A 26040-nucleotide genomic window follows, 5' to 3' on the forward strand; every position below is an offset into this window, starting at 1 on the left:
ATTATTGGATATATATAAGAGGTCGATGTTTGTAAGATGTAAGTTGTTGAGTCCATGCATACTCATTCATGTTGGGGGCTTGATGCCCTGGAGCCTTTGCTCAACACGTTGGGGGCTTGATGCCCTGGAGCCTTTGCTCAATTAAGTTGAGGGCTTGATGCCCTGGAAGTATATTAATACTTAAATACGTTGAGAGCTTGATGCCCTGGATTGATATCACATACATGATTAAGAGGTTTAAGTTGCATAGTCAAGTTGAAGTCGCATTGTCGAGTCGAGTTGTCAAGTTGAAGAGTTGTGTCCATAAATTGTTAAGTTGCTTTACTTTAATGAAGTGTTTATCTCCAAAACTTGTTTCACGTAAAAACTATTCTGACATATTTTCTCGTATTTATTTCCTCAACCCTTTTTATCTTATTTCCACTTATTCCACTAAACTCTCTAAATTCTCAAAACAGCCCCTCATCTCAATATTATTTTATTTTCAAATCTTATTCTATTAAATAATAAAATAAGCCACTTAAATAATCAACAACACATCACAAAATTCATATAAATCACATAAGTCATAAAAATAGACTCTAAACTTAATAAAATAATCTAATAATTAAATAGGACGTTACACTTAAAGTCTCATGTTCAATTATCCTTGATGCCAATTAGGAAGGACTAAATTAGCTTCTTAAAAATAAAAACTTTTAGGCATTGTTTTCATTAAAAAATTGTATTCAATAAATGTAGAACGAATAATAACTAGGGAAGATTGCAGAAGTCGGGGTTAAAATTCATTTGAAATTAGACGATCTCATGAAAATCGGTAGGCAAACAAAGAGCATTGAGAACAAGTTATTATATGAATAAAAAATACAAACTTAACTTGTCTTTTTTTGTAATAAATTGTACACTAATATTTATATATATGGTAAGTTTATTTACACCTTTAATGTTAATTTTGTCTTTTCCATATATATGTATGGTAAGTTTATTTACACCTCTAATGTTAATTTTGTCTTATATAAATATTGATATTTTTTTTAAAGACGAATATTGATTATAGGCTTAATTACACTTTTGGTCCTCGTGTTTTGGCCTACTCACGAAACTGGTCATGCCCTTTTAAAACAGAACAAAACGGTCCTTCAATTATCATTTTTGTTGCATTTTTCGTTCTACCTCCTATTTTTAAACTCCAAAAATGCAGAGAAATGACAGTTTTAGGCAGTTTTAGACCTACCCTTATGCTCAACCATGAAATCAACAAGGAATAAAACATGTGGGCACAATAAATCTATTTGAGTAAATAGGCAATTACCCCCCTAAAATTGTAAGTTTCGTCAATTACCCCCCTGAAATTAAAAAAACTTCAATTACCCCCCTGAAATTGCACAACGTTAATCAATTTACCCCCTCCGTCAAATTTTTCTGTTAGTCAACATGACGTTTTGCAAATACCCCCCTGAAGTTTTGCACTTATGTGCAAAATGCCCCCTGAACTTGAAAATTTATATTTTTATTCTTATCCTTAAAAGTGATTGCATTGTCACTGATTGTGAAGCATATTAGCTAAGTTTTGTCGGTATACAACCATATATGTTCCCTGAAACGATCAAACTAATGCATGGCATACATGATGAAACACATAAATGACATATAATTGGCATAACCAAGATGTCAAAATATATGGTTGCGTTACTCCATATAAATTTTAGGATATATATTGAGTAAATATAAAATTTAGGATATATATGGATTAAATAGGCAATTACTCCATATATGGTTATAAGTGGTGACATATTATATTATTGTCTTGTCTTAGTTTAGAAAATGAGTGACTATTGCTCAACTTTTTTATTCTGATATATGATCGATTACATGTGTTTCTGAATCCCTAAATGTGAACCATAATGAACCATTTTATTTGAGCAACTTCGATTGCATTAGCTTTAAACTTTCAACGATTGAATTTTAGTTTTTTTGGCATGATTTTGAACGCTTTACCATTCTTTTGTTAAGTTCACTTTCAACTATTAAATTGACACATTTGATTACATTTTTAACGCTTTGCACAAGACCCTTTTGATCCTTTTTTGTTCAGCTTTCACCATTCTATAGTCACTCAGGTTGTTGGATAATATATCAATTTTTATTAGCCAATTACTAAGTCCAAATTTGCATGTTTTGGATAAGAAAAAAAAATGAATTTTAGGATAAGAAAAAAAAATGAATTTTTAAGTTTAGGGGGCATTTTGCACATAAATGCAAAACTTCAGGGGGGGTATTTGCAAAATGTCATGTTGACTAACAGAAAAATTTGACGGAGGGGGTAAATTGATTAACGTTATGCAATTTCATGGATAATTGAAGTTTTGTTAATTTCAGGGGAGTAATTGACGAAACTTACAATTTCAGGGGGGTAATTGCCTATTTACTATTTTATTCAGCACACTAACCAAAAAAACCCTAATTTGAAACATATCTTAGAAATTAGGGGTTTTTTTATTAGTGTGTTGAATAAAGTGGATTCTTTGTACCCACGTGCTTTATTCCTTGTTTATTTCATGGTTGAGCATAGAAGGTAGGTCTAAAACTGTTATTTCTCTGCGTTTTTGGAGAATAAAATGGGGGGTAGGACGAAAAATGATAATTGAAGGACCGTTTTGTTCTATTTTAAAAGGGCAGGACCAGTTTCGTGAGTAGGCCAAAACACGAGGACCAAAAGTGTAATTAAGCCTTGATTATAATATATATATATATATATATATATATATAATTATAATTAATATATTATAATATTGTTTATTAAATCTTGATTAATTTTATCAAAAAAAATCTTGATAATTGTGGTTCGATTATTTGATTTTTTTGTTAAATTAAAAATATTTAAAAGTTCAATAATTGCTTATGTAATGTCAAATCCAAACACTTCAATTTATGTAAATACTTTTTAGTGTATATATCCAAACATAAATAGTTTATCAAGTATAAGAGCTTATGATATAAACTCTAATGTTATAAACTCTAATGTTATAAGCATCTATATAAGTTGTTTATCCTAACGGGCCGGCCTAAGTTGAAAATTAAAATCACCATTATGGTATTCGTCCCCGATTTTGCCTCTTCCCAAAACTGTAACTTTGTGTTTCTTCTATTCTCACTTCTAATGAATTAATAATTATGCTGCTTATACGTCTTGTATTTATAGGGATATGTAACATAATCTTTTATATCTAATCCTTGCAAACATGCTTACCCTAATTGTCAAACCCTAATCCTAATTTTTTGTCTCCAAATCGTTCTGGCCGTTAAATAAATCTATGTAGATCTCCACACAATCCATCTGTTGTCAATAAACAATTTCTTTCAATTTCAAGTCACAAGTGGATTGGTAACGTACAAGACCCATCAACGTTGAATTTTCCCCCTTCTCAATTTCCCCATACACGTTTCCTTCCCATCTACTATCCCTTCTTCTTCCTTCATCATACCTTACCTGGATCCTCTCCCCTCTTTGATTATTACAAGCAAGACCAGACCATAAATTTTAGAACATGTTGTGCAATCTTTTTTCAAAAAATGTATAGATGTTCATCATATTCATAGTTTTTTTAATAAATAAGATGAAGAAAAATGTTTTTTTTTATATGAAGATAATTGTCTTTCGACAGAAATAAGTGATGATGTTGGGTACTTTGAGTTTGAAGAATTTTTGATAAATGATTTGTGACGCATTTTTCTTATGAAAAATTACTATTTATACATATGAGAAAAAAACCGTAAAGAATAACGGCTAGAAACTAAACGACTTCGACAGCTTCCATGTGTTTTCCGCATGTCTAAGCTTTCAAACTTGCCTCTTCAGTAAAGATTCAAAACCTACATCTAAGGCTTCACCATTTGTCGAAGACTACATCTAAGGCTTCTCTCTATTTGTCGAATACTACATCTAAGACTTCTCCAATTGTTGAAACATGCCTTGTTGGTCGAAATCCTGACTTCTCCAAAATCAGCATATCTTCTCTTTGGACTTAGAAAATCTTGTAGCCTCGTATTTCCTCTTCTTCGTCGAAACAACCCTTTTAAAAATACAGGCTAAAAACGACACATTTGAGGTAGTAGCAAAATACTCTTGAATTTCATTCATTGGCATGACGCATGGCTTGTAGCACGCATCAAACATGTACCAGTAGTTGATCCTTATGCTTTTCTTCATTACTTGTCTCATTTATTCTCACCAAAACGTATGTGTTGACTATACCTCAAGAAATTGACAACTCTAATGCATCTAACCTGTAATCTAGGTCCAGATGATGAAAGTCGTAAGGTAGATGTTAGCCCCAAATTGGTTAAAAGAACAAAGCACTTAAATTTTGATGATAACAAGGATTCTATGAAGCATGTTGAATAATTTGGATTCTCTAAGTATAAGAGAAATTTTTCCTCTGGACCTACTCAAAGCTCTGGACATAAAATCAAAGCTCTGCACTTTCGTTCAAAACTCTGGATCTTTATGAGCTCTATGTCATAGATAAAGACAAATGTTTTATCAAGATTAAGGTAAATTCTCTTAAGTGAACATTGTATTTATAACCTCTTGATTGAGTTCCTCTACACGGACATTGACTCAAGAATTCCTTAAGGATGCATGTAACGACTCTTTGCTGTGATAGAAAAGTTTATTCCGACTTAAGCAAGGAAGTTAAAATCATTAAGAACATCATTGACAGAAATGGATGACTGATAACTGACTATTTTGATTCAAGAATAGCTCTGCATTAAAGCATGCATTCAAGGACAAGTGATTCTTCAGCAACGGTCATCAAGCTAAGCTCTATTTAAAGGACCTAGTCTGTATGAAGGTTATTGACTATGATTACATATGTGCAAACTCACATACATATACACATAGTCTAACGTGTACATATACTATTGTAATCTTATACATACATTTTTATAGTATATATCTTGTATAGAAATAGTCAATAAAAATCGTAATAGATACACTTTTAGGTGTATTGTGTTTCATATATGTTTACTACTCTTATAGTTTGTGCAAACTCAATCATTTTTAATCACCAAGTGTTTTTGTACATTCTATGGACTGAGATTAGAAAGTCCTCCAAGTTGAGGCACATAAATTTAGGAATAGGTTGTCTTAGTGATGTTGTAATCAGGTTTTGATTATAGTGGAAAAATCTCAGGGGAAGTGTAAGGGGATTTGACGTAATCCTAGAAAAATCAGGTTGTCTTACTTTCATCACTTTTTTCTTCTATTAAAAAGAGTCAAAGCGATCAACGTAATTCAACCACCCATGTTTTTTAGTTATTCTCATACTTTCAGTAGATTCAAAGATATACAGAGGTATGATTGGATAACTTATTTACTTAATTGCTATTAGACCTGATATTTTGTTTAATGTATGCTTGTTTGCGACATTCCAAACATATTTTAGAGAATCACACTTAATTGATATTAAGAGAATTTTTAGGTATCTGAAAGGTACTACTAACCTTTGTTTATTGTACAAGAAATCAAGTGATTATAAGTTAGTTGGATTTTGTGATGGTGATTGTGCTGGAGATAAAAATGAAAGGGAAATAACCCGTGGTAGCTGCCAATTTATTGTTGAAAATCTAATATGTTGGGATAGCAAAAGACAGAAGACCATTACTATATAATCAATATAAGAAAAATACATCTCAGCTATGAGTTGTAGCACGCGACTTCTCTCGATGAAACATCAACTTGAAGATTACAACTGAGTGAAATTCACGGGGGCGTCCTTGAGGGGGTGCAAACAGCTCAAACGAGCTGGGCCTCCCTCAAGGATGGGCCTCAAAAAAATATTAAAGCCCAGTAAATAAGTAATAAAAACAACTAGTGTGATTAATTTATAGAGCTTATTGAAGTGGTGTAGTGGTTTAAAAGCAAGTTGGGATTCCATGGGTCTTGGGTTCAACACCTCTGTAATTTTTTTCTTCTTCTTTTGTTAGAACACATCTTGTAATTTTTTGTCCACAGTTAAACTCTAACAACAAATATTATAAATTTTTCATTTGAAAGAACAAACATAATAATTATTCACTAAAAAACAGTGTAAACCTTTTATTTTCGGCTTTGTACAAACTAAGGAAAAATATAACATAGAAAATCAATATAGATATTCGCTTAAATTGTAGTTTTATATTATTGATTAGAATATTGATCTTTTATGTGTTAGTTACAATAAAGATTTTTATTTTTTATCTTTAAGGTTCTTATTTTAAATTTAAATAGATAATTGCTCTTTTAAAAATTTACGTTTTTATTTTATTAAGGGCCTATTTTAACATGAGAGCCGAGCCTCCGAATACTTAGGAACGGCCCTGGAAATTCATATTCCAATTTACTGAGATAATAATGCTGCTATTTTTCATTTATGTCATTAATAAAATTAGTTTTTTTGATGAAAAAGAGGGAGTAAATATTAATAGCTTGAACTTTTTTATCTTTGAATTTATTATCTTGAGTTAGACCAAAATTGGTTTAAAGAACAAAACCTTTAAATTTTGATGATAACACGGCATGTATGATGACATGTCATCTTACACTATTTTAACAGTTTTTCCGTCATTTTGGTAATTTTTTGAGTCAACAAAGAGGAGTTTTAGAGAAGTTGCTCATAATTTAAGGGATAATTTGTAATATTTTCATCCCTAAACCAAGCAATCTCTAGGTGTTTTTGTAAGTATTATATTGAAAAATCATGTAATTCCGCAAAGCAAGACCCTTTATGGAAAAAAGGAAGACATGAAATGATGATTGAAGAAGCCTATAAAGACATTACTAGTTGGGGAAATTATGTCCCATGTTCCAAGACCAATTCAAAATAAGAAAACACTCAAAAGACGAAGAAAATAGGCAAAATGGCACTAAGGGCTGAAGCCAGATACGAGGCACGTGAGATAGAGAGCAATAGATCTCTATTTAGCTGTCACACATAACGCGTGTCCCCTTATGCGTGGGGCACGTGCGATTCCATGAAAACACAACTTTCAACTATGTTTTCTCTACGGGTTTGTGTAAAAAGCTAGTTTTTTTCGTCTAAAACCAGTTGGAAACTTGCCTAAAAATTAGAGAACTTTCATTCACAAATATTCATTCAAAACTTGGAGGTTCAAGAGTAATGCAAGCTCTAGGGGCATCAACGGAGGAGTGTCTCATCAACTTTTATTGTTACCCTATGTTTTATTTCTTTTGTAATTTGTCATGAGTAACTAAACATCCATTGATTAAAGTTCTAAGATTAACCCATGTTTGATTGTTATATTCTATCAATGCAAGTCTTTTATTCAGTTATCTTTTAAGATCTATTTAATTTTTGGCATAAATGCAATTTTGATCCCCATATTTTCAATCTTATTAACTTTTGATATCTCATTTTCTAAAACCAAATTTTTGGTCCCCCCATTGAAAAAATCAGCAAAAAAATTTGGCCCCCTCTTATTTTGATGATGTGGCGTGCTCATTAATGACGTGGATCCTACATAGCATTCCCTACTTAGTACCATCATTAGACACCTCATTCCACATCCTTATTATCAAAATTAATTCAAAAAATTTAATAAATAGAATTAAAAAAGGGAACTTTTACGGTACACTCACAAAGTGAGGTGTACCGGTACTCCTGCTTCATAATTTTATAAAGGCAAAATTACACAATTAGTCTCTTAACTTTATTTTAGGTAACACTTTCGTCATTTATCTTTTTTTGTCACGATTTAGTCTTTATGTTATAAAATGACAATATCTTATCATTTTTTATGAGATTTTTTTCAAAGAAATTTGATTTTATATGCGTGTATGATGAAGATTTACGTTTTCCTATGAGTTTGATGATTTTTTTTTTTGGAGTTTTTGATTATTTTTTTCATAAAAAAGGATAACTATGTTGTTATTTTATAACATAAAGGACTAAATCGTGACAAAAAAAAGATAAAGGACGAAAGTGTTACCTAAAATAAAGTTAAGGGACTAATTGTGTAATTTTGCCTTTTATAAATTAACGATCATTTTTATATAATAAATAGCTATTTTCAAAATTTATATTTTATATAACATTATTTCATAAGAAAAAACATCATTTCGTTGTTTATAAGAATTATAGTAATTTTGTTTACATATTATCATAAAAAATAATGAATGTTCTCGATTATCTGAAAATAAAATGTTTATATAATTGAAGAACCCTAACTTATAAAATCTCCAAATTGATTTTTCTCCCCAAATTGAATCAGCCCTAAAAAGTCATACATAGTCTTGTTCCATCGTTTCTTCATCACCTTCCTCAATTTTGATTAGTAAATGATTCAAGTGAAGAAATCAAAGTTTTCTTTGTTGACAAACAAACACAAAGTACTTTTCATGTAAAAAGTCGCATGTAAAAAGTACTTTTCATCAACTGGAAATCACTAAAGAGTGCATATGTATCCAGTAGGGGAAACGCAAAACCATGCAAAACCATCATCTTCATTTATTATGTGATATCAAAAGTTCAACGACAAAGCATAGAGAGAGGTAAGAGGAATTTTTGCCCTACTCACTATCGACCTCTTGAATCTTGAGGGTATTATGGAGATGAAGATACAATGCAAAGAGTGATGATTCAATCTAGGAAAGAAGATGGATTAGGGGCTGATTTAGTTTGGAGAGGAAAATCAATTTGGCGATTTTACTAGTTAGGGTTTTTCAATTAAATAAACATTTTGTTTACATTTAAAAAAAAATCTAATTAATAAATATTTTGATTTAATTTTAATAATAATGATGTGGAAATGAGGTGTCTAATGACTGTACTAAGTAATCAATACTACGTAGAATTCACTTCATTAATAAGGGTGTGTCACAACATCAAAAGAGAAGGGGGACCAAAAAAATTCGTTGACTCTTTAAATAAGGGAACAAAAAGTTGATTTTAGAAATGAAGGTATCAAAAGTTAACAAAATTATGAATGAACTTAAAGTGGATGCAGATTGGTTTATGCCTATTTGTAAGTTTTGTAAATTATCCACCTGAAATTAACAAAACTTCAATTACCCTTCTGAAATTTCACAACGTTAATCAATTTACCCCATCTGCCAAATTTTTCTGTTAGAGAACATGACGTTTTGCAAATACCCCCGTGAAGTTTTGCACATTATGACTGTACTAAGTAGAACTAACTATTAATTTTGGAATTTGGGAAAACTACATGCATATATACATCAAAATAGGCTTTCAAAATGGGGAAAAATGTGTATTTTTTAAAGTGACAATAATGAGATGATTTGTGGATTAATTTCAAAGGTAAAGAAATATATGTCTAAGTGTTTGACATTTCTCAACAAGTGTTCCTCTATATATACCGATCACATATTTCATTTGCTAATGATTTGTGTCTTTTTTACATGAATATTACTTAATATGTTATATAGGATATGTCGGTCTAATAGTATTGTAGTGTGAGCTAGATTGTATACGATGAATGATTGTCACTGCCTCAAGCACAAACAAGAAGATAGAATGAAGTTTTCTATAAAGTTTGTAAACAAGAACAAATCATATGAAAATATTGGGGGTTGTGTAGTTTAAATGGTTTGAGCAAATTGTTGAAGGAGTTGGAGCAGTTAAAAGACTAAGATGGTGAAGGAGAAAATATAAATTTAAAACTGATTATTAATTTGTCTATAAACCCCTAAAAATAATAATTTGTCTATTAGAAATAATCATTATTGTCACTTTAAAAATACACATTTTTCCCTATTTTGATGTATATATGCATGTAGTTTTTCCAAACTCCAAAATTAATAGTTAGTTTTAATATTTAATCGTTAATTGTTTGTCTTTAAGAAAAAAATAATATAAATTTTTAAGTTTGGGAGGCATTTTGCACATAAGTGCAAAACTTCAGGGGGATATTTGTAAAACGTCATGTTCACTAAGAGAAAAATTTGACGGATGGGGTAAATTTTTTTTTTTTTAAGAAATCAAAATGAAATTATATTACCACAACAATCAGCAGTTCCCAAGCACAAGGTGTGACTAGGAGACCGCTAAAAAATTACAAGATGTCAGCAAAAACTAAAACAAAGAAAACACAAGTTAGCCAATGCCCAGACAATCTAATGGGCTTGACCACCACCTCTGCGTACCATAAACAAACACAACGTTTTTAGCTTTCAGCCACCCTAAAGATAACAATTTGATCTTATCTAACAAGCGAGGAATAGTAGTAACAGTATTATTGAACAAGCGGTTATTACGTTCATTCCATATAACCCAAGAACACAAAAGCCAAATAAGCCGCACGAAAGAACTTTTACCTTTTCCAACACCTGTCATAAGAGGAAACTGCACCAAGTGATCTGCAATAATATTAGAGTCCACCCCAAGACAACCAATCCAATCACGCACCAGTTGCCACAAAGATGCAAACGTAGAACATGATAAAAATAAATGATCGGCCATCTCCACGCGACCACACCCTGAAACACAAAAGATATCATATGCAAGAATAACATCACGAATAGCCAGGTTAGCTTTCGTAGGTAGTTGATCCCGAACAAGCCTCCAAGCAAAAACTGAGACCTTCAAAGGAACTTGATTATGCCAAACCAACTCAAAAGGTATGCCTATCTGAGAAACATCACCATCAGATAACAAATCGTAGCCACCTCTCACGGAGTACCCCAAAGCAGTATCAGGTAGCCACTCCCATATATCTGAAACAATATTAGGAACCAAAGAGATATCAAATAGTAGAGCCTTACACTCCTCTAGCAAATCCTCCTCCCACGCCCACAACCGACGCCGCCAACTCCACCCCCTCCCCACCCTGCTCCAGACCCAAAGAGAACAAAGTAGCCACTATAATGGTTTTGTTCTCAAACAAGTCAAACAAACGAGGAAATCGCACACTGAGCGGAGAACCACCAATCCACCTATGCGACCAGAACAGAGTCGCTGCACCATCACCCACCCTCCGCCTAACACTATCACCAAACCACCCACCACCTACGTCACCATCACCATCACGAATCCTACCTACCTCCTGCCACCACGAAGAACCACTCCGGCCCCCCACCTCCAACCTCCCACCTACTTCGCCATAACGGGCGACTAAAACATGATACCACAAACCTTCTCTATCAACTAACAACCTCTAACACCATTTACCTAGTAAATCAACATTAAACTCCTTCAACTTTCTAACCCCGAAACCTCCATGCTCCATTTTAGAACACACGGTATTCCAACCTATCCAAGAACGGATGAGGTAAATTGATTAACGTTGTGAAATTTCAGGAGGGTAATTGATGTTTTGTTAATTTCAAGGGAGTAATTGATGAAACTTACAATTTCAGGGGGAAATTGCCTATTTACTCAATTTTTATTATTTTCACCTAGTAAAATAGGTTATGCCTATCCCTTTAGAGTGTTATTATTTTTTTTTTTACAAACATTTAAAGTTTCTATAAAGGTTGCGTAATAACAATAACCATTCTTGTATAAAAAATAATGGTTGCGTAAATATAAAGTTCCAATAAGATTTTCTCCAAAAATTTAGATAAAAATTAGCTCAAACACAACGGTAAAATTCTAACCCTAATATAATGTTTTGTCCAAAAATTAAAATTAAAAAAAAAAAAGTGACAGTATAAATAAGAGCGAGGTTATAATAGTAACTTCTTATACTGTCGTTAATCTTACGCTTTCCCTAACCTTCAAACACAACACTTCCAAATCTCTCACTTCAAAATCAAAAAGCTTCATCTCAAAAATTAGGGTTTCATTTTTCTTCATTCTTCAATTCAAACCTAATTAGGGTTTCACAAATTTCAATTCAATTAGGGTTTTCACGAATTTCAGTCCCTCGAAATCCCAATTCAACTTCTCAAGCCCTAATTTCTTCAAATTGAAACCAAAGGTAGTGTCTTTACAACGTGAATTCTCCGATTCAGATTCCAATTTGAAGAAAAAATCGATTTTTCAGAAGAAATCGATTTTTGTTTCTATGGATTTCGACGGTGGTAATAAGCGTGTTTACAATCGTCTTGGTGGGTCAAACGGTGGTGATTCAAAGAATCAGAAAGTGTGTTTTCAATGGCAAGCAGGAAAGTGTAATCGTTATCCATGTCCTTTTCTGCATAGTGAATTACCTACTTCTAATGGGAATGGTGCTCCTTCTAAACGGGCTTATGCTGATAATTCGAGTTTTTCTGGTAATCGACGTGGTGGATCGAGTTTTAATTCGTGGGGGCCGGGGAGAGGTGGTGGACGTGGTCGCGGTGGGGGACGGGGTGGTGTAGGTGGTGGTGGTGGTAGGGGAGTTGTTGTGAATGTTGAAAGAGTTTGTACTTATTGGATTCAAGGGAGTTGTAGTTATGGAGATAGGTGTAAGTTTCTTCACTCTTGGAATGTTGGTGATGGGTTTTCTTTGTTGACTCAGCTTGAAGGACATAAGAAGGTAAATTGAAACTAGTTTTAGTTTATTAATTTTGTAGAAATGTGTTATTGTAGTTTGTAATCTTGATAGTGAAACCTATGGATGCCAACATGTTTATCATTGAGTTTCATGGTATACACTCAGAAAAGTACTATAACATATGATTTGAATTTCATGTTTATAATTTGAATTATGGTTTTGAATGGTGGATAACTGGATATGTTATAGAATTATTATGTAATTGTAGTTTAGAATCTTGTCTAGATAGTGTGAAACCCATGAATGGCAACTTGTTTATCACTGAATTTCTTGATACAGACACACACACACACAAACACCAAACGTACTTATATGTATTTGTATGCTTATATATGACTATACTTGGTTATGTTTTGAATGGTGGTTAAGATGTTACTATGCATATGATCAATTGTGAAGTGTTAAGAGGAAAATGTTAATAAGTGATGGCATTGGTTGAAGTATAAAAATTTGACTTTTTATTTAATAAAAAGTATCGTTATTTAAGTTATTAATATACTATGGCCCTGTTTGGATTATCAACTTATTTGCATCTTATAGCACAAATGATTATCATGATAAGCGTTTATGTATAACCTATTTTTATAGCAAAAGATGAAATGAAGTTTTTTGTAAAAGTTATATGCTGTTTTCATAAGACATCTCGAAGAACTTATGAAATTAAGTTGAGAGTAGCTTATTGAACAATGGCATAAGCTATTTTCATAAGTTCTTCTAAACAGTGTATCAAAACTTATGCCAGTAGATAAGTTCAAATCATTCAATCAAAATAGGCCCTATATGATTAATGCTTAATATTGATTTATTAAGCGCATCTATTGGTAGGTAGCACAGTAGCAATACCTGGAAATTAATTACGTGCATGGGTGCATTTTTGGGTAATGAGTTGATAGGATGAATTTTGGTTTGTTGAATGAACAGGTTGTAAGTGGAATTGCTATGCCCTCTGGTTCGGATAAGCTTTATACTGGAAGTACTGATGAGACTGTAAGGGTTTGGGACTGCCAGTCTGGACAGGTTGTTACAATTTCTTTCTATTGGCAATTTTTGTTAACATCAGTTTTCCTTTCTATCTGTTTTCTATTTCAAATTCAACAGTGAACATTGCATTTTGTTATAACTTTCATGTTTGAGATTAAGCCAAAGAACTAAATTGTTGTGTTTTATGATCATGTGCAGTGTATAGCTGTGATCAATCTTGGCGGTGAAGTAGGTTGTATGATCAGTGAAGGTCCCTGGCTTTTTGTTGGCATACCTAATTTTGTTAAGGTAAGAACGAGCAAATAGACATTTGTATTTTTTTATATCAAGTACCACAACTCTAATTTATTTAAGGATGTTTGTTAAGATACAGTTTTTCTGCTACTGCATTGGGACTGATATCCTGTTTGGTTGTTCTCATTGGTTTTCAGGCTTGGAACACACAAAATTCAATGGAGATAAGTCTAGATGGTCCTGTTGGACAAGTTTATGCACTTGTTGTGATTAATGATATGCTCTTTGCTGGTACACAGGTAATATTTTTTCTTCCATTGTCAACGTTTTTTTTGTATATACCTGTTTTAATGTGGAAATAATGGCATATAATATGTCAAGAAAATGTTTACATAGCGGCCATTCCATCTCACACTATCCTATCCTGGCATCCCAGTTTTGGGGCCAGCTGGTCCGTGCGGTTATCTGGGATTGAAAACTATGGTTTATGCCTGTAGGATCTTAGGAAATATATTTACTAATTACTCAATTATACTTTGTTTTCTAGCATGTTTAAATTTTATTTTCGAAAATGTAAATAAAATACACCTACAATTCTCTTGCAGGATGGAGCTATATTGGTATGGAAATTTAATGTAGCTGCCAACTGTTTCGAGCCAGCTGCATCACTTAAAGGTCATACCCGTGGTGTTGTTTCGTTAGTTGTTGGAGCTAATAGACTTTATTCTGGTTCAATGGACAATACCGTCAGAGTAAGTTTACATAATCTCATTGTTTGGTATTTTGTTAATATTCTTTTTAAGCAAAATGGAAGTAGGTTTTTGATTTATTCATTCCATCTGTTGTTTTTTTTCAGGTGTGGAACCTTGAAACCTTGCAGTGTTTACAGACACTAACAGAGCACACGTCTGTGGTGATGTCTGTTCTTTGCTGGGATCAGTTCCTTATATCTTGCTCATTAGACAAAACAGTAAAGGTTTGTTTCTCATTATATGCTGGTATTTATGTATTTGTATTTCTTTCCCCCTTGATTTGATTGTTATGATTTATGCAGGTGTGGTATGCTACAGAAAGTGGAAATTTGGAAGTGACGTATACTCACACTGAAGAACATGTATGTATGAATTTACTTATGTTTTCCCCTGGAATGTGTTGATCTTATGTATGATGTTTTTTTTTTTGACCAAATGTATGATGTTTCTTGTCCCATTAGAAATGTTGGTATTTCATGATTTTAGGGAATCAATTCCACGTATAAAATTTGCATTAAATGATATAAGAACCAACCTAATTAACTATACTCATATCATTGCAAGATGTATACAGTTTTGAAAAGATAAAACCTTACTCTAGTTTCTGATCAAAATGCATATCATCGCAAGATGTATTATAGCTTATTTCACCAGATTATTATTTTTAAATAGGAAATGAAATTTTTCACTGTCTTTTCACCAATATTGCTTGCTTGTCCTTGATGAGATGTTTGAAAATTTTATGTTTACAATGTGTACCCTGCATGATCAAATTTTTCATGCGGCAGTTCATATTACTGAATTCTGTGAAAAACCAGAAAGATTTTTATTTTTACATTGATTCAGTTTTTTAGATATTTTTAACGGTAGCTACTTCTACATAAAATGTGGTAGTGGTATTTGTTATAGTGGTGAGGTGGTTTTAACGATGTTTATGGTTATGATATGATCTGCTTGTAGGGTATAATCACCCTTTGTGGGATGCATGATGCACAAGGCAAGCCCATACTTCTATGCTCTTGCAATGACAACACTGTTCGCCTCTATGATCTGCCATCGTAAGTAATTGATCTCCCATTCTTGCTTTTGTTACATATTTTGGATTGTGTTTTCATTCACTTGTGTTTGTTTGGTATACAAAACAAGCTTGGTTTACTGCACAAAGTTATTCTTGACGAAAAGGCATATAGATCTAGACTTCTTCCATTTTAATCTGCAGTTCTTCAGTACAAATTGTTGAAGTTCTTAAATATTGTTTCCTCCATGTAGTGTTGTCAAATAGCAGCATTTTTTCCTCCATGTAGTGTTGTCAAATAGCAGTTAGGGCAGAGCTATAGCGTAGATGAATTTAAACTAACTGCTATCGGCCTATAGTTCCACAATACACTATTAGTACAAGGTGTTCTTTAATAGCAGAATAGGGTTGCTCACACTGTAGTGTAGTAAAATTCCCTCAAACTACTATAGTCCACGATCCTCGATTGAAAAAATTTCCTCTATTTAGTGTTGTCAAATAGCAGCTATAGCTGAGTTATTGCGTAGATGAATTTAAACTAACTGCTATCGGTTCACAATACACTATTTTGTACAAGGTGTTCTTTAATAGCAGCAATAGGGTTGCTGCACTGTAGTGTAGTAGAATTCCAACAAACTTCTATAGTCCACGATCCTTGATTGGCAACACTGATAAAATTTATATCATTGATATTTCACTATATAATGTGGCATTTCCTATTTTATCAACTCAGTTTTTGTTATGTCACTGTCTTTTATCCGTCGTGACTCATTCTTAACTTTTTGGCTCATTTCTTGTTCAGATTTGCAGAGAGAGGTAAGTTATTCAACAAGCAAGAGGTGCGAGCAATTCAGACTGGTCCTGGTAGCATATTCTTCACTGGTGATGGAACCGGCCAAGTGAGAGTTTGGAATTGGATACCCGAACCGGCCACGTCCAATAACGTCCAATAAATTGGGAGGCATTTATTATAATGTGCTCCGATTAATTGTTTTAGCAGTTTTTCGATCTTCCTTTTTGTAATTTTTTCTGCAAGAAGGGAATTCAGGGTGAAGTATGGATTGCGGAGAGGAGAATAAATGCTAAAATGAAACCTGGATTTTCTTCAGCCGTCCATCCTTTGCAGCCATTCATGCAGTAGGTGCAATCCAAGTTCAGCGGCCGAGATTTAACTGAGCAGGCTGTACACTGCAGAGGATCCGGGCTAGAACTAAAAGGAAATATGTAATCTATGTTTACGGGATTAGTCTTTTTTAGAATGTGAGCTGTGGTTTTGGTGTTAAGCTGAGTATCCTTGGCACTAAGCTTGCTTTAGTAGGCATGCTAATTATAATATTGTAACATTTTGGGAATTCATAACATTATATAGCATTTTATGCTATAGCATTTTATGCACCACATCTTTTCATGCGTATATAGAAATATATAACAAAATAATTTCAGGTTACTTGGTATTTTATAAGTAACGAAAATGTGTCTTGTATATTGTTCTCTATTCTATTTTTTTTCTTGTATAATAGGTTTTTTTTTTAACGTAAACAGTATTAAATTAGCAATTACATTAATGTGCAATTAGTAGATCAAATCTATTTTAAGTATAATCACATGGCAAGGCACAATACTACAAAAACAGCAACCACCAAAACGGCGAAAATTGCTCTTCTGACATACAATACTTCATAATAACACAAGTAAAATTTCTAAAAAGTTCCCAGGGGTAGTTAACTACGGTTCTATAAACCGGCAGCAGTTAACTGGCAGTGGCGGATCTTCATAGGGACCTGCAGGTGCCATGGTACCCCCATGGCGCAGTGGAAATGATGTTTGTTTTTCTTGCGTAGACTGCGGGTTCGACCCTTCCATCCTCTTTCTATTATATTTTTACTATTTTGTTCAAAAAAAAAAAAACCTATGTGGATTCGAACCGGCATCCCCTACTCTGCAATCAAGCAAAATAAACCGCTGGACCAGTTAACAGTTATGATAATTCCCTCACACAGTTTAATATATATTTCATACAATTCTGGCACCCCCCATATAATATTCCAAGATCCGCCACTGGCCGCTGGTGTTACCGCCGGTTTGTAGAACGGTAGTTAACTGCCGCTACGTGTTTGGTTCAATTTCTAACAGCTCTCCTTCCATTTTTCATTTTTCATTTGTAACCAAATTCTTTCATACTTAAACAAATTCATCCAATATTTTCATCCTTAACACCATAAACAAAAATTTTCATCCAATTGCAAATTCGTGAATATAAAATGTACGAAATAATATTTAACATGATAAAAATAAAGCGCAAGAAATAATATAAAAGGTACGAAAAATGTCATAGAAATACGAAACGGCACGAAACATGTCATAATAATACAACACCATCATCATAGTCAAAAAAAAAAAAAAAAAAAAAAAAAAGCCTAATAAGAATCAACCCTGCTGCCTACGATGCCTCTGCCACCTGCGCTACCTGGAAATCCGATACGTAAGGGCAGCAGGGCGACCAGTAGTGCCAATCCGAAACACCTCATGAACAATCTCCTCTTTAGTCATCTCACCGCTCATGGCCACAATATCATCAGCTATCTGCACCACATCTCGGATGATCCTCAGTGGGTCATCCCCCCCATGACCACTTCTCAATCGCCTGCAAGTCCGCCATACAATCAAGATATATCAAGTCGATGTGTCTGTTCGTTTTGTTAGTGAACAACGTACTACCGACGAGATATAGAAGAAAACACCTCACACACCACTGCCTCTTCCTATCTCTCTCTAACATCTCCTCCCTCGATTGTGGGTCCTCCAGCCATCTAGCCTCTGTCAGGTGGGCTTCATAAAGCCGCTTCAGTGAGGGATAACCTCAAACGAGACACATGAAACACATCATATGTAACGCCCTAATTGTTATTTAATTATTTTTAGTTGATTTAAAGTCTTTTATATGATTTTAAATGATTTATGTTGATTTTGTGGTGTGGTGTATTTTATTAAATGATTATTTTCATTATTTAATAGAATAAGTGGAGAAATAGAATTATTTTGGAGTGTGGGAGTTAATTAGGATTTAATAAAAATTAAGGGAGTTTAATGAAATAAAGGGGGAGTTATAGTTTTAGGAGTGAGGAAAAAGAAAAGGTCACAAGCAGTTTTATGTGAAACAAGTTTTGGGAGAGAAAACCAAGAACAAGGGAGAGCTAGAGCAAGAGAGGATCGTTTTTGCTGTAGATTGTTCGTGCGTTTTCTTCTAAATTAAGGTAAGGGTGAGACTATCTCTCGATAATCATAATCTATAATTCCTGAAAATTGACCTAATTGCATAGTTTTGGAAGATAAATTGAGGGTTAGGGTTTGATGATGATTCTGAAGGGAAATGAGTAATGATCATGTTAATTCTCTTGTAATATAATGTTCAGAATGAAAACTTAATCTTTGTTGCTGCTGTGATCATAAATTGATTGAAAATTATGAGTGATTGGATGAATTGAGGAATTTGTGTATGATGGTGGAATGATCTGTAATTGTTGTTGTTGATGCATGTTTTATGTTCCTTTAGATGCCTAATTGTATAATGAACCTATAAACAATCTTTGGAAACATGTTTGGGCATTGGTAGATCAAAATTGGGAGTTTTGGGGTGAAAAATGGTTTAAACCCGTGAAAAATTATGCAGAAACGATGAATGTTCGCTTACGCGAGCCGGAAGCGAGATGTAAGCGAACAGCTACTGTAAGTAGTTCGCTTAAGCGAAGCCTCGTTCGCTTAAGCGAAGTGCCTTTTGACAACATTTCTTATTTCGTGTTCTTGTATCTTTTTCACATGTTTCTGTTTTGAATTGGCCTTTGGTGTAAACATGAAAGTTGTAGATAATTTTGTTAGATTTCCAATGGCTTTGGTTTGACTTTAAAATGATTTTTGGTTTAGGAGTTATGATGAAAATACTCCAAGTAGGTCTTAGTGAAATCTTATGAAAATTCAGCATAACCGTTTCTAAGTTAATCCAAAACTTAGGGAATATTTCCAAACCTCGAAACTAGAAGTATTATGAGTTCAATTAAGGTGTTTAAGAGTATTTAACCTAATGTTGGATAATGTTGGTTAATGTGAAATATATTCATTATGTGGATTATATAAGATGTTTAAGTTGATGTTGAATTACCATTTGATACTGTTATATCTTAAGAATGTTTGAGTGCTGCCATGTTGCCGTTTATTATTGATTATATGTGAATGCATTGTTTACCAAGAACATGATTGCTTACTGAATTGATGTATTATGATATGGTGGGTGAATATATATGTTGTTGTGAATGTGTTGATGGATCTTGCTATTAAGAGTCGTTGTGTCATAGTTGACTAAGAGGTGGAGTATGTCATAATTAATTATGTACATTTGTTGTTGTCGTTGCTGTTGTTGAGTTGTATGTAGATATACACAAGTGGAGTCATAAGTCATATATACACATATGCATTGTCGAGTTGTATGTAGATATACACAAGTGGAGTCAGTTGCATAAGCATAAAAACGATGAGGACTTCGGTCCTGGAACGCCTTGTCGTTCAAAACGATGGAGCACTATGTTGTTCAAAACGATGTTAACGATGAGGACTCATGTCCTGATAAAAGAATGCTTTAACCATTCTATAACGATGAGGGCTTCGGCTCTGATATGGTACCACATGCATAGTTGCATTTGTTGAGGAGTCTTAGTGGAGTTGTCATGTCTTGCATGAGTCTTAGCGGTGGTGTCGAGTTGTTGCATGAGTCGTTGTTGTTGGTTTTAATTACCATTTGTTGTTGATGTTGTTAATGATGATATACTTATATATTGGTGAGTTATTATTATGACAGGGTGTTAGATTTAATTGATGAATTAGATATCTATTATTGATGATATTGTTGATTATGAAATATATACATATATTGGATAATTGTAGTTGCTGTTGTTCTTGAGAGAGTTGTTGTTGTTGTTGTTGATTAAGTTGTTGTCGTTGTTGTTGAATCTTGTTGTTGTCGTCGTTGTTGGTTGAATTAACAAGTGTTACTAAAGTTAAAGAAGTAAGAACATTATTGTTGAATATATGTTGTTGTTTATATTATTATGATATTGATTACGATGTTTTGATGACTATTTATGGTGTTGAATATGAGGTTGTTAGGATGTTACATGATGATGATTATGAATGTTGTGATGATGATTATGTGATGTTATCTATGAGTTGTTAAATGTACTTGATGATGGTTATGTTAAGTTGATAAGTTGTCTTTTATTCATGAATTGCTAATGAAATGTTTGATGAATAATTATTATTATGAATTGATGATGTTACGTATAGTTGTTAAGTTGTCTTTTATTCATGAGTTGTTAATGAGATGCTTGGTGGAGAATGTTAATACGAATTAATGATGTTGTTATGTTGTTTATGATATCGAGTTATGACTGTTGATATGATGAGTACATGATACGGTCGAGGAGTCGCTAAAAGAATTATTATTACTAACTGATGGAGTTTAAGTTGTTAGATGCATTTGATGAATTATATATTATTATTATTGATTGTGAATCTCACCCCTTCTGCTTGAAAATGTTGCCCTTCGTATGGGTAACTTGCAGGTATTAAAGTTTAGTAGGAGTGGTGGCTCAAGTGTCTTAGGGCTCTGATACGTAACGGGATGGGAAATTGTTGCTAAGTTTATCATTCCTTTATGTATCAATTTTGGAACATGTTGTTGAAGCTTTTATTGTCGTTAAATTAATTCCGCTGCAAAGTTTTAATTATTACGTTGTTGAAATTTGAAGGATAATTATCTAATTATTCCATTTGTGATTTTTAAGAAAAGAAGTGTAACATTCCGTTTAAGGTGTTTTACTCTGATTAATTTATGAAATTTTTATGTTGGGAAAACGGGGTGTTACTGTTGGAACAAAATGTGTTTCACAATGAACCTTATTGAGTTTTGATGATAACAAGGTATTAAAAATTGTCAATTGGTTATTACTAATTATTGTTCAAGTTTACAGGACCAAAGGCTAGTCAAGTAATTTCAATTGGTCTTGGAAGAACAATGAAAAGCAAACGAATTCCAAGCATCTGAAGAAAACTGCTCCTGAAGCTGAAGTGCTTCTGAAGTGATGACGTCATCAGAAGCAGAAGGTCATCAGAAGCAAAGGTTTTCATCAGAAGCAATATCTTCACCAGAAGCTACGTTTGATCCTTTAATCAAACTGAAGATTCAAAGTAGCTGATTCTCAATTCAATCTTATCCAAGAAGAACGAAGAATTGAAAGGGAGGTACCAACGGATATATGGATAGCACTGAGCACTTGTCTCTCGTTAATAGAGTTGACAAAGTACAAGTGTACAACCACTACCTCCACTACTCTGTTTTTTGTCTACGATACAAGACAAGACAACAGCCATGCCTGCACAATTTGTACCTTCAAGATGGGAATGAATTTGAAGCTTATTCTTCAAAGGACTACACCCAAATCAGGCAAAGGATTACTGGTGGATGATCAAAGGATTTCAAACGACTCTTTAGACGTGCTGATTATCTCAACGTCTCTTTCACGCCTCTATATAAAGGAGTGAAGACTTGAAGATAAAAGATTGAGATATACAAGTTCAAAAGCGCCAAAACTCTGTCAAATTGATTCTACAAAGCACACTGAATTTCTGCACTGATTTGATACATCTTAGAAATTCAAAGTCTAGAGTCCTTATTGTATTGTATTGTGAACACCACTGATTGTATATCAAGTGTTCAAGTCAAACTCAATTCTCTGTATTTTTGTTTGATCAGAAGTCTCTTGCCTGCGTGCTTGAGCATTAGAAGTCTCTTGCTTAGTGCTTGAGCACTGGAAGACTCTTGCGTGTGTGCTTGAGCATTTTTTGTGAAGTCTCATACTTAGAAAGTATTGAGCATTTGTAATCTTTGTGATTATAGTGAAATCTCCTTGGAAGTGCAAGGGGGACTGGACTACTTCCGATTTGTGGAAGGAACCAGGATAACTGCTTGTGTCTTTGTCTTTCTTTTCTCTGCTCTGTTCTTTTCCACTGCAATCTGATTCTGATCATTTCATCAGAAGCACTCACAAACTGCTTCTGAAGTTTTATCAGAAGAAGTAATTTTTTTTGAGAGAAAAAGAAAACACAATTCAACCCCCCCTTCTTGTGTTTTTCACCTTCAATTGGTATCAGAGCTTGCTCTGTTATCACAGCACTTAACCGTGTTACAGTTCAAGATCTATTAGAAAAACATGTCTGGAGATGAGGAATCAGTTACTACAAAATACACAAGTGTCAAGCATGACTATGATACTGCTGACAAGAAAACAGACTCTGGAAAAGCTCCAAAGTTTAATGGAGATCCAGAAGAGTTTTCATGGTGGAAAACAAATATGTACAGCTTTATCATGGGATTGGATGAAGAGCTATGGGACATACTGGAAGATGGAGTTGATGATCTGGATTTAGATGAAGAAGGAGCTGTTATAGACAGAAGAATACATACTCCTGCTCAGAAGAAGCTTTATAAGAAACACCACAAGATAAGAGGAATCATTGTGGCTTCTATACCTCGCACCGAATACATGAAGATGAGTGACAAATCTACTGCGAAGGCTATGTTTGCTTCACTATGTGTAAACTTTGAAGGCAGCAAGAAGGTGAAAGAGGCTAAAGCTTTGATGCTAGTTCATCAGTATGAACTTTTCAGAATGAAGGATGATGAGAGTATAGAAGAAATGTACTCAAGATTTCAAACTTTAGTTTCTGGATTGCAAATACTGAAGAAAAGCTATGTTGCTTCTGATCATGTTAGTAAGATTTTGAGAAGCTTGCCTTCAAGATGGAGACCCAAAGTAACTGCTATTGAGGAAGCTAAGGATCTAAATACTTTAAGTGTTGAAGATCTTGTTAGCTCACTCAAAGTGCATGAAATGAGTTTAAATGAGCATGAAACCTCTAAGAAGAGTAAATCCATTGCTTTACCATCTAAAGGAAAGACTTCAAAATCTTCCAAAGCCTACAAAGCCAGTGAATCTGAAGAAGAATCACCTGATGGAGATTCTGATGAAGATCAATCTGTAAAGATGGCTATGCTGTCCAACAAGCTTGAGTATCTGGCAAGGAAGCAGAAGAAATTTTTGAGCAAGAGAGGTAGCTACAAGAACTCCAAGAAAGAAGATCAGAAGGGATGCTTCAATTGTAAGAAGCCTGGTCATTTCATTGCTGATTGCCCTGATCTTCAGAAGGAGAAGTTTAAAGGCAAATCCAAGAAATCAAGCTTCAGCTCAAGTAAATTCAGAAAGCAAATCAAAAAGAGCTTGATGGCGAGCTGAGAAGATTTGGATAGTGAATCTGGTTCTGATAAAGAAGAAGCAGATGATGATGCTAAGGCAGCCATGGGGTTAGTGGCAACAGTATCATCAGAAGCAGTATCAGAAGCTGAATCAGATTCAGAAGATGAAAATGAGGTATATTCCAAAATTCCTAGACAAGAACTTGTTGATTCTCTAAAAGAACTTTTATCACTGTTTGAACACAGAACCAATGAGTTGACAAATTTAAAAGAAAAATATGTTGATTTGATGAAACAACAAAAGACAACTCTATTGGAACTGAAAGCTTCTGAAGAAGAACTCAAAGGGTTTAACCTCATATCAACAACATATGAAGATAGACTCAAGATTCTTTGTCAGAAGCTACAAGAAAAATGTGATAAAGGTTCAGGCAATAAACATGAGATTGCCTTGGATGATTTTATTATGGCTGGAATAGACAGAAGCAAAGTTGCTTCTATGATCTACAGCACATACAAGAACAATGGCAAAGGGATTGGATATTCTGAGGAGAAATCCAAAGAATACAGTCTCAAGAGCTACTGTGATTGTATCAAGGATGGATTGAAATCCACCTTTGTGCCTGAAGGTACAAATGCTGTAACTGCTGTTCAGTCAGAACCTGAAGCTTCTGGTTCACAGGCTAAGATCACATCAAAGCCAGAAAACCTCAAGTCCAAGGTTATGACAAAATCTGATCCTAAGAGTCAAAAGATTAAAATTCTGAAAAGATCAGAACCTGTTCATCAGAATCTGATTAAACCAGAATCTAAAATCCCAAAACAAAAGGATCAGAAGAATAAAGCAGTTACTGCTTCTGAGAAAACAATACCAAAAGGTGTCAAACCTAAAGTATTGAATGATCAGAAGCCTTTCAGCATTCACCCTAAGGTACAAGGGAGGAAAAGTAAAACCTCCAAAACTAACCCAAAAGGACCCATGAAGATATGGGTACCTAAATCTGAATTGGCTAAAACTGCAGGTGTGCCTAAGGGCAAGAGAGAAACAAAGGTCATGGTACCTAGACAGCGGATGTTCAAGGCACATGACTGGAGAGAAAGCTTTGTTTCTTACCCTTACAATGAAAGATGGAGGAGAAGTGAAGTTTGGTGGCAACCAGACTGGAAAAATCATTGGTACAGGTACTATTGGTAATTCCTCCATCTCAATTAATAATGTGTGGCTTGTAGATGGTCTGAAGCATAACCTATTGAGCATTAGTCAATTTTGTGACAATGGGTATGATGTAATGTTCAGTAAGACCAACTGCACACTAGTCAACAAGGGTGACAAATCCATTACATTCAAGGGAAAGAGAGTTGAGAATGTCTATAAAATAAATTTCTCTGATCTGGCTGATCAGAAGGTAGTTTGCCTTCTGTCAATGAATGATAAAAAATGGGTATGGCATAAAAGGTTGGGACATGCTAATTGGAGATTAATTTCTAAAATTAGCAAGTTACAACTGGTCAAAGGATTGCCTAACATTGATTATCATTCAGATGCACTTTGTGGTGCATGTCAGAAAGGGAAAATTGTGAAAAGTACTTTCAAATCTAAAGACATTGTATCAACCTCCAGACCCTTAGAATTACTCCATATTGATCTTTTTGGTCCAGTTAATACTGCATCTTTATATGGAAGTAAATATGGATTAGTCATTGTTTATGATTACAGCAGATGGACTTGGGTAAAATTCATTAAAAGTAAAGACTATGCATGTGAAGTGTTTAGCAGTTTCTGCACTCAAATACAATCTGAAAAAGAATTAAAAATTTTGAAAGTCAGAAGTGATCATGGTGGAGAATTTGAAAATGAGCCATTTGAACTTTTTTGTGAAAAACATGGGATTCTCCATGAATTTTCTTCTCCTAGAACTCCACAACAAAATGGGGTTGTAGAGAGAAAGAACAGAACCTTACAAGAAATGGCCAGAACCATGATCCATGAAAACAATTTAGCTAAACATTTCTGGGCAGAAGCAGTTAATACTTCATGTTATATTCAAAATAGGATCTATATCAGACCTATGTTGGAGAAAACTGCATATGAACTCTTTGAAGGAAGAAGACCCAATATCTCTTACTTTCATCAGTTTGGATGTACTTGTTACATCTTAAACACTAAAGACTATCTGAAGAAATTTGATGCCAAGGCTCAAAGAGGAATCTTTTTAGGTTACTCTGAAAGGTCAAAGGCGTACAAAGTGTATAAT

At 33.8% G+C, this 26040-nt stretch overlaps 1 protein-coding gene across 1 annotated transcript; it reads left to right on the plus strand.

The window, feature by feature from the left end:
* Positions 1-11710: 11710 nt before the first annotated feature.
* On the plus strand, positions 11711-16930 carry LOC25497231 (zinc finger CCCH domain-containing protein 48). The gene is made up of 9 exons (XM_013597097.3): positions 11711-12483; positions 13423-13518; positions 13681-13770; positions 13914-14015; positions 14322-14468; positions 14573-14692; positions 14771-14830; positions 15429-15526; positions 16286-16930. Exons 1-9 carry the CDS (start codon positions 12031-12033, stop codon positions 16434-16436), a joined length of 1317 nt encoding a protein of 438 aa, XP_013452551.1. The 5' UTR covers positions 11711-12030; the 3' UTR covers positions 16437-16930.
* Positions 16931-26040: the final 9110 nt, after the last annotated feature.

Source organism: Medicago truncatula, chromosome 6 (genome assembly GCF_003473485.1).
Source record: "Medicago truncatula cultivar Jemalong A17 chromosome 6, MtrunA17r5.0-ANR, whole genome shotgun sequence".
Lineage (NCBI taxonomy): Eukaryota > Viridiplantae > Streptophyta > Magnoliopsida > Fabales > Fabaceae > Medicago > Medicago truncatula.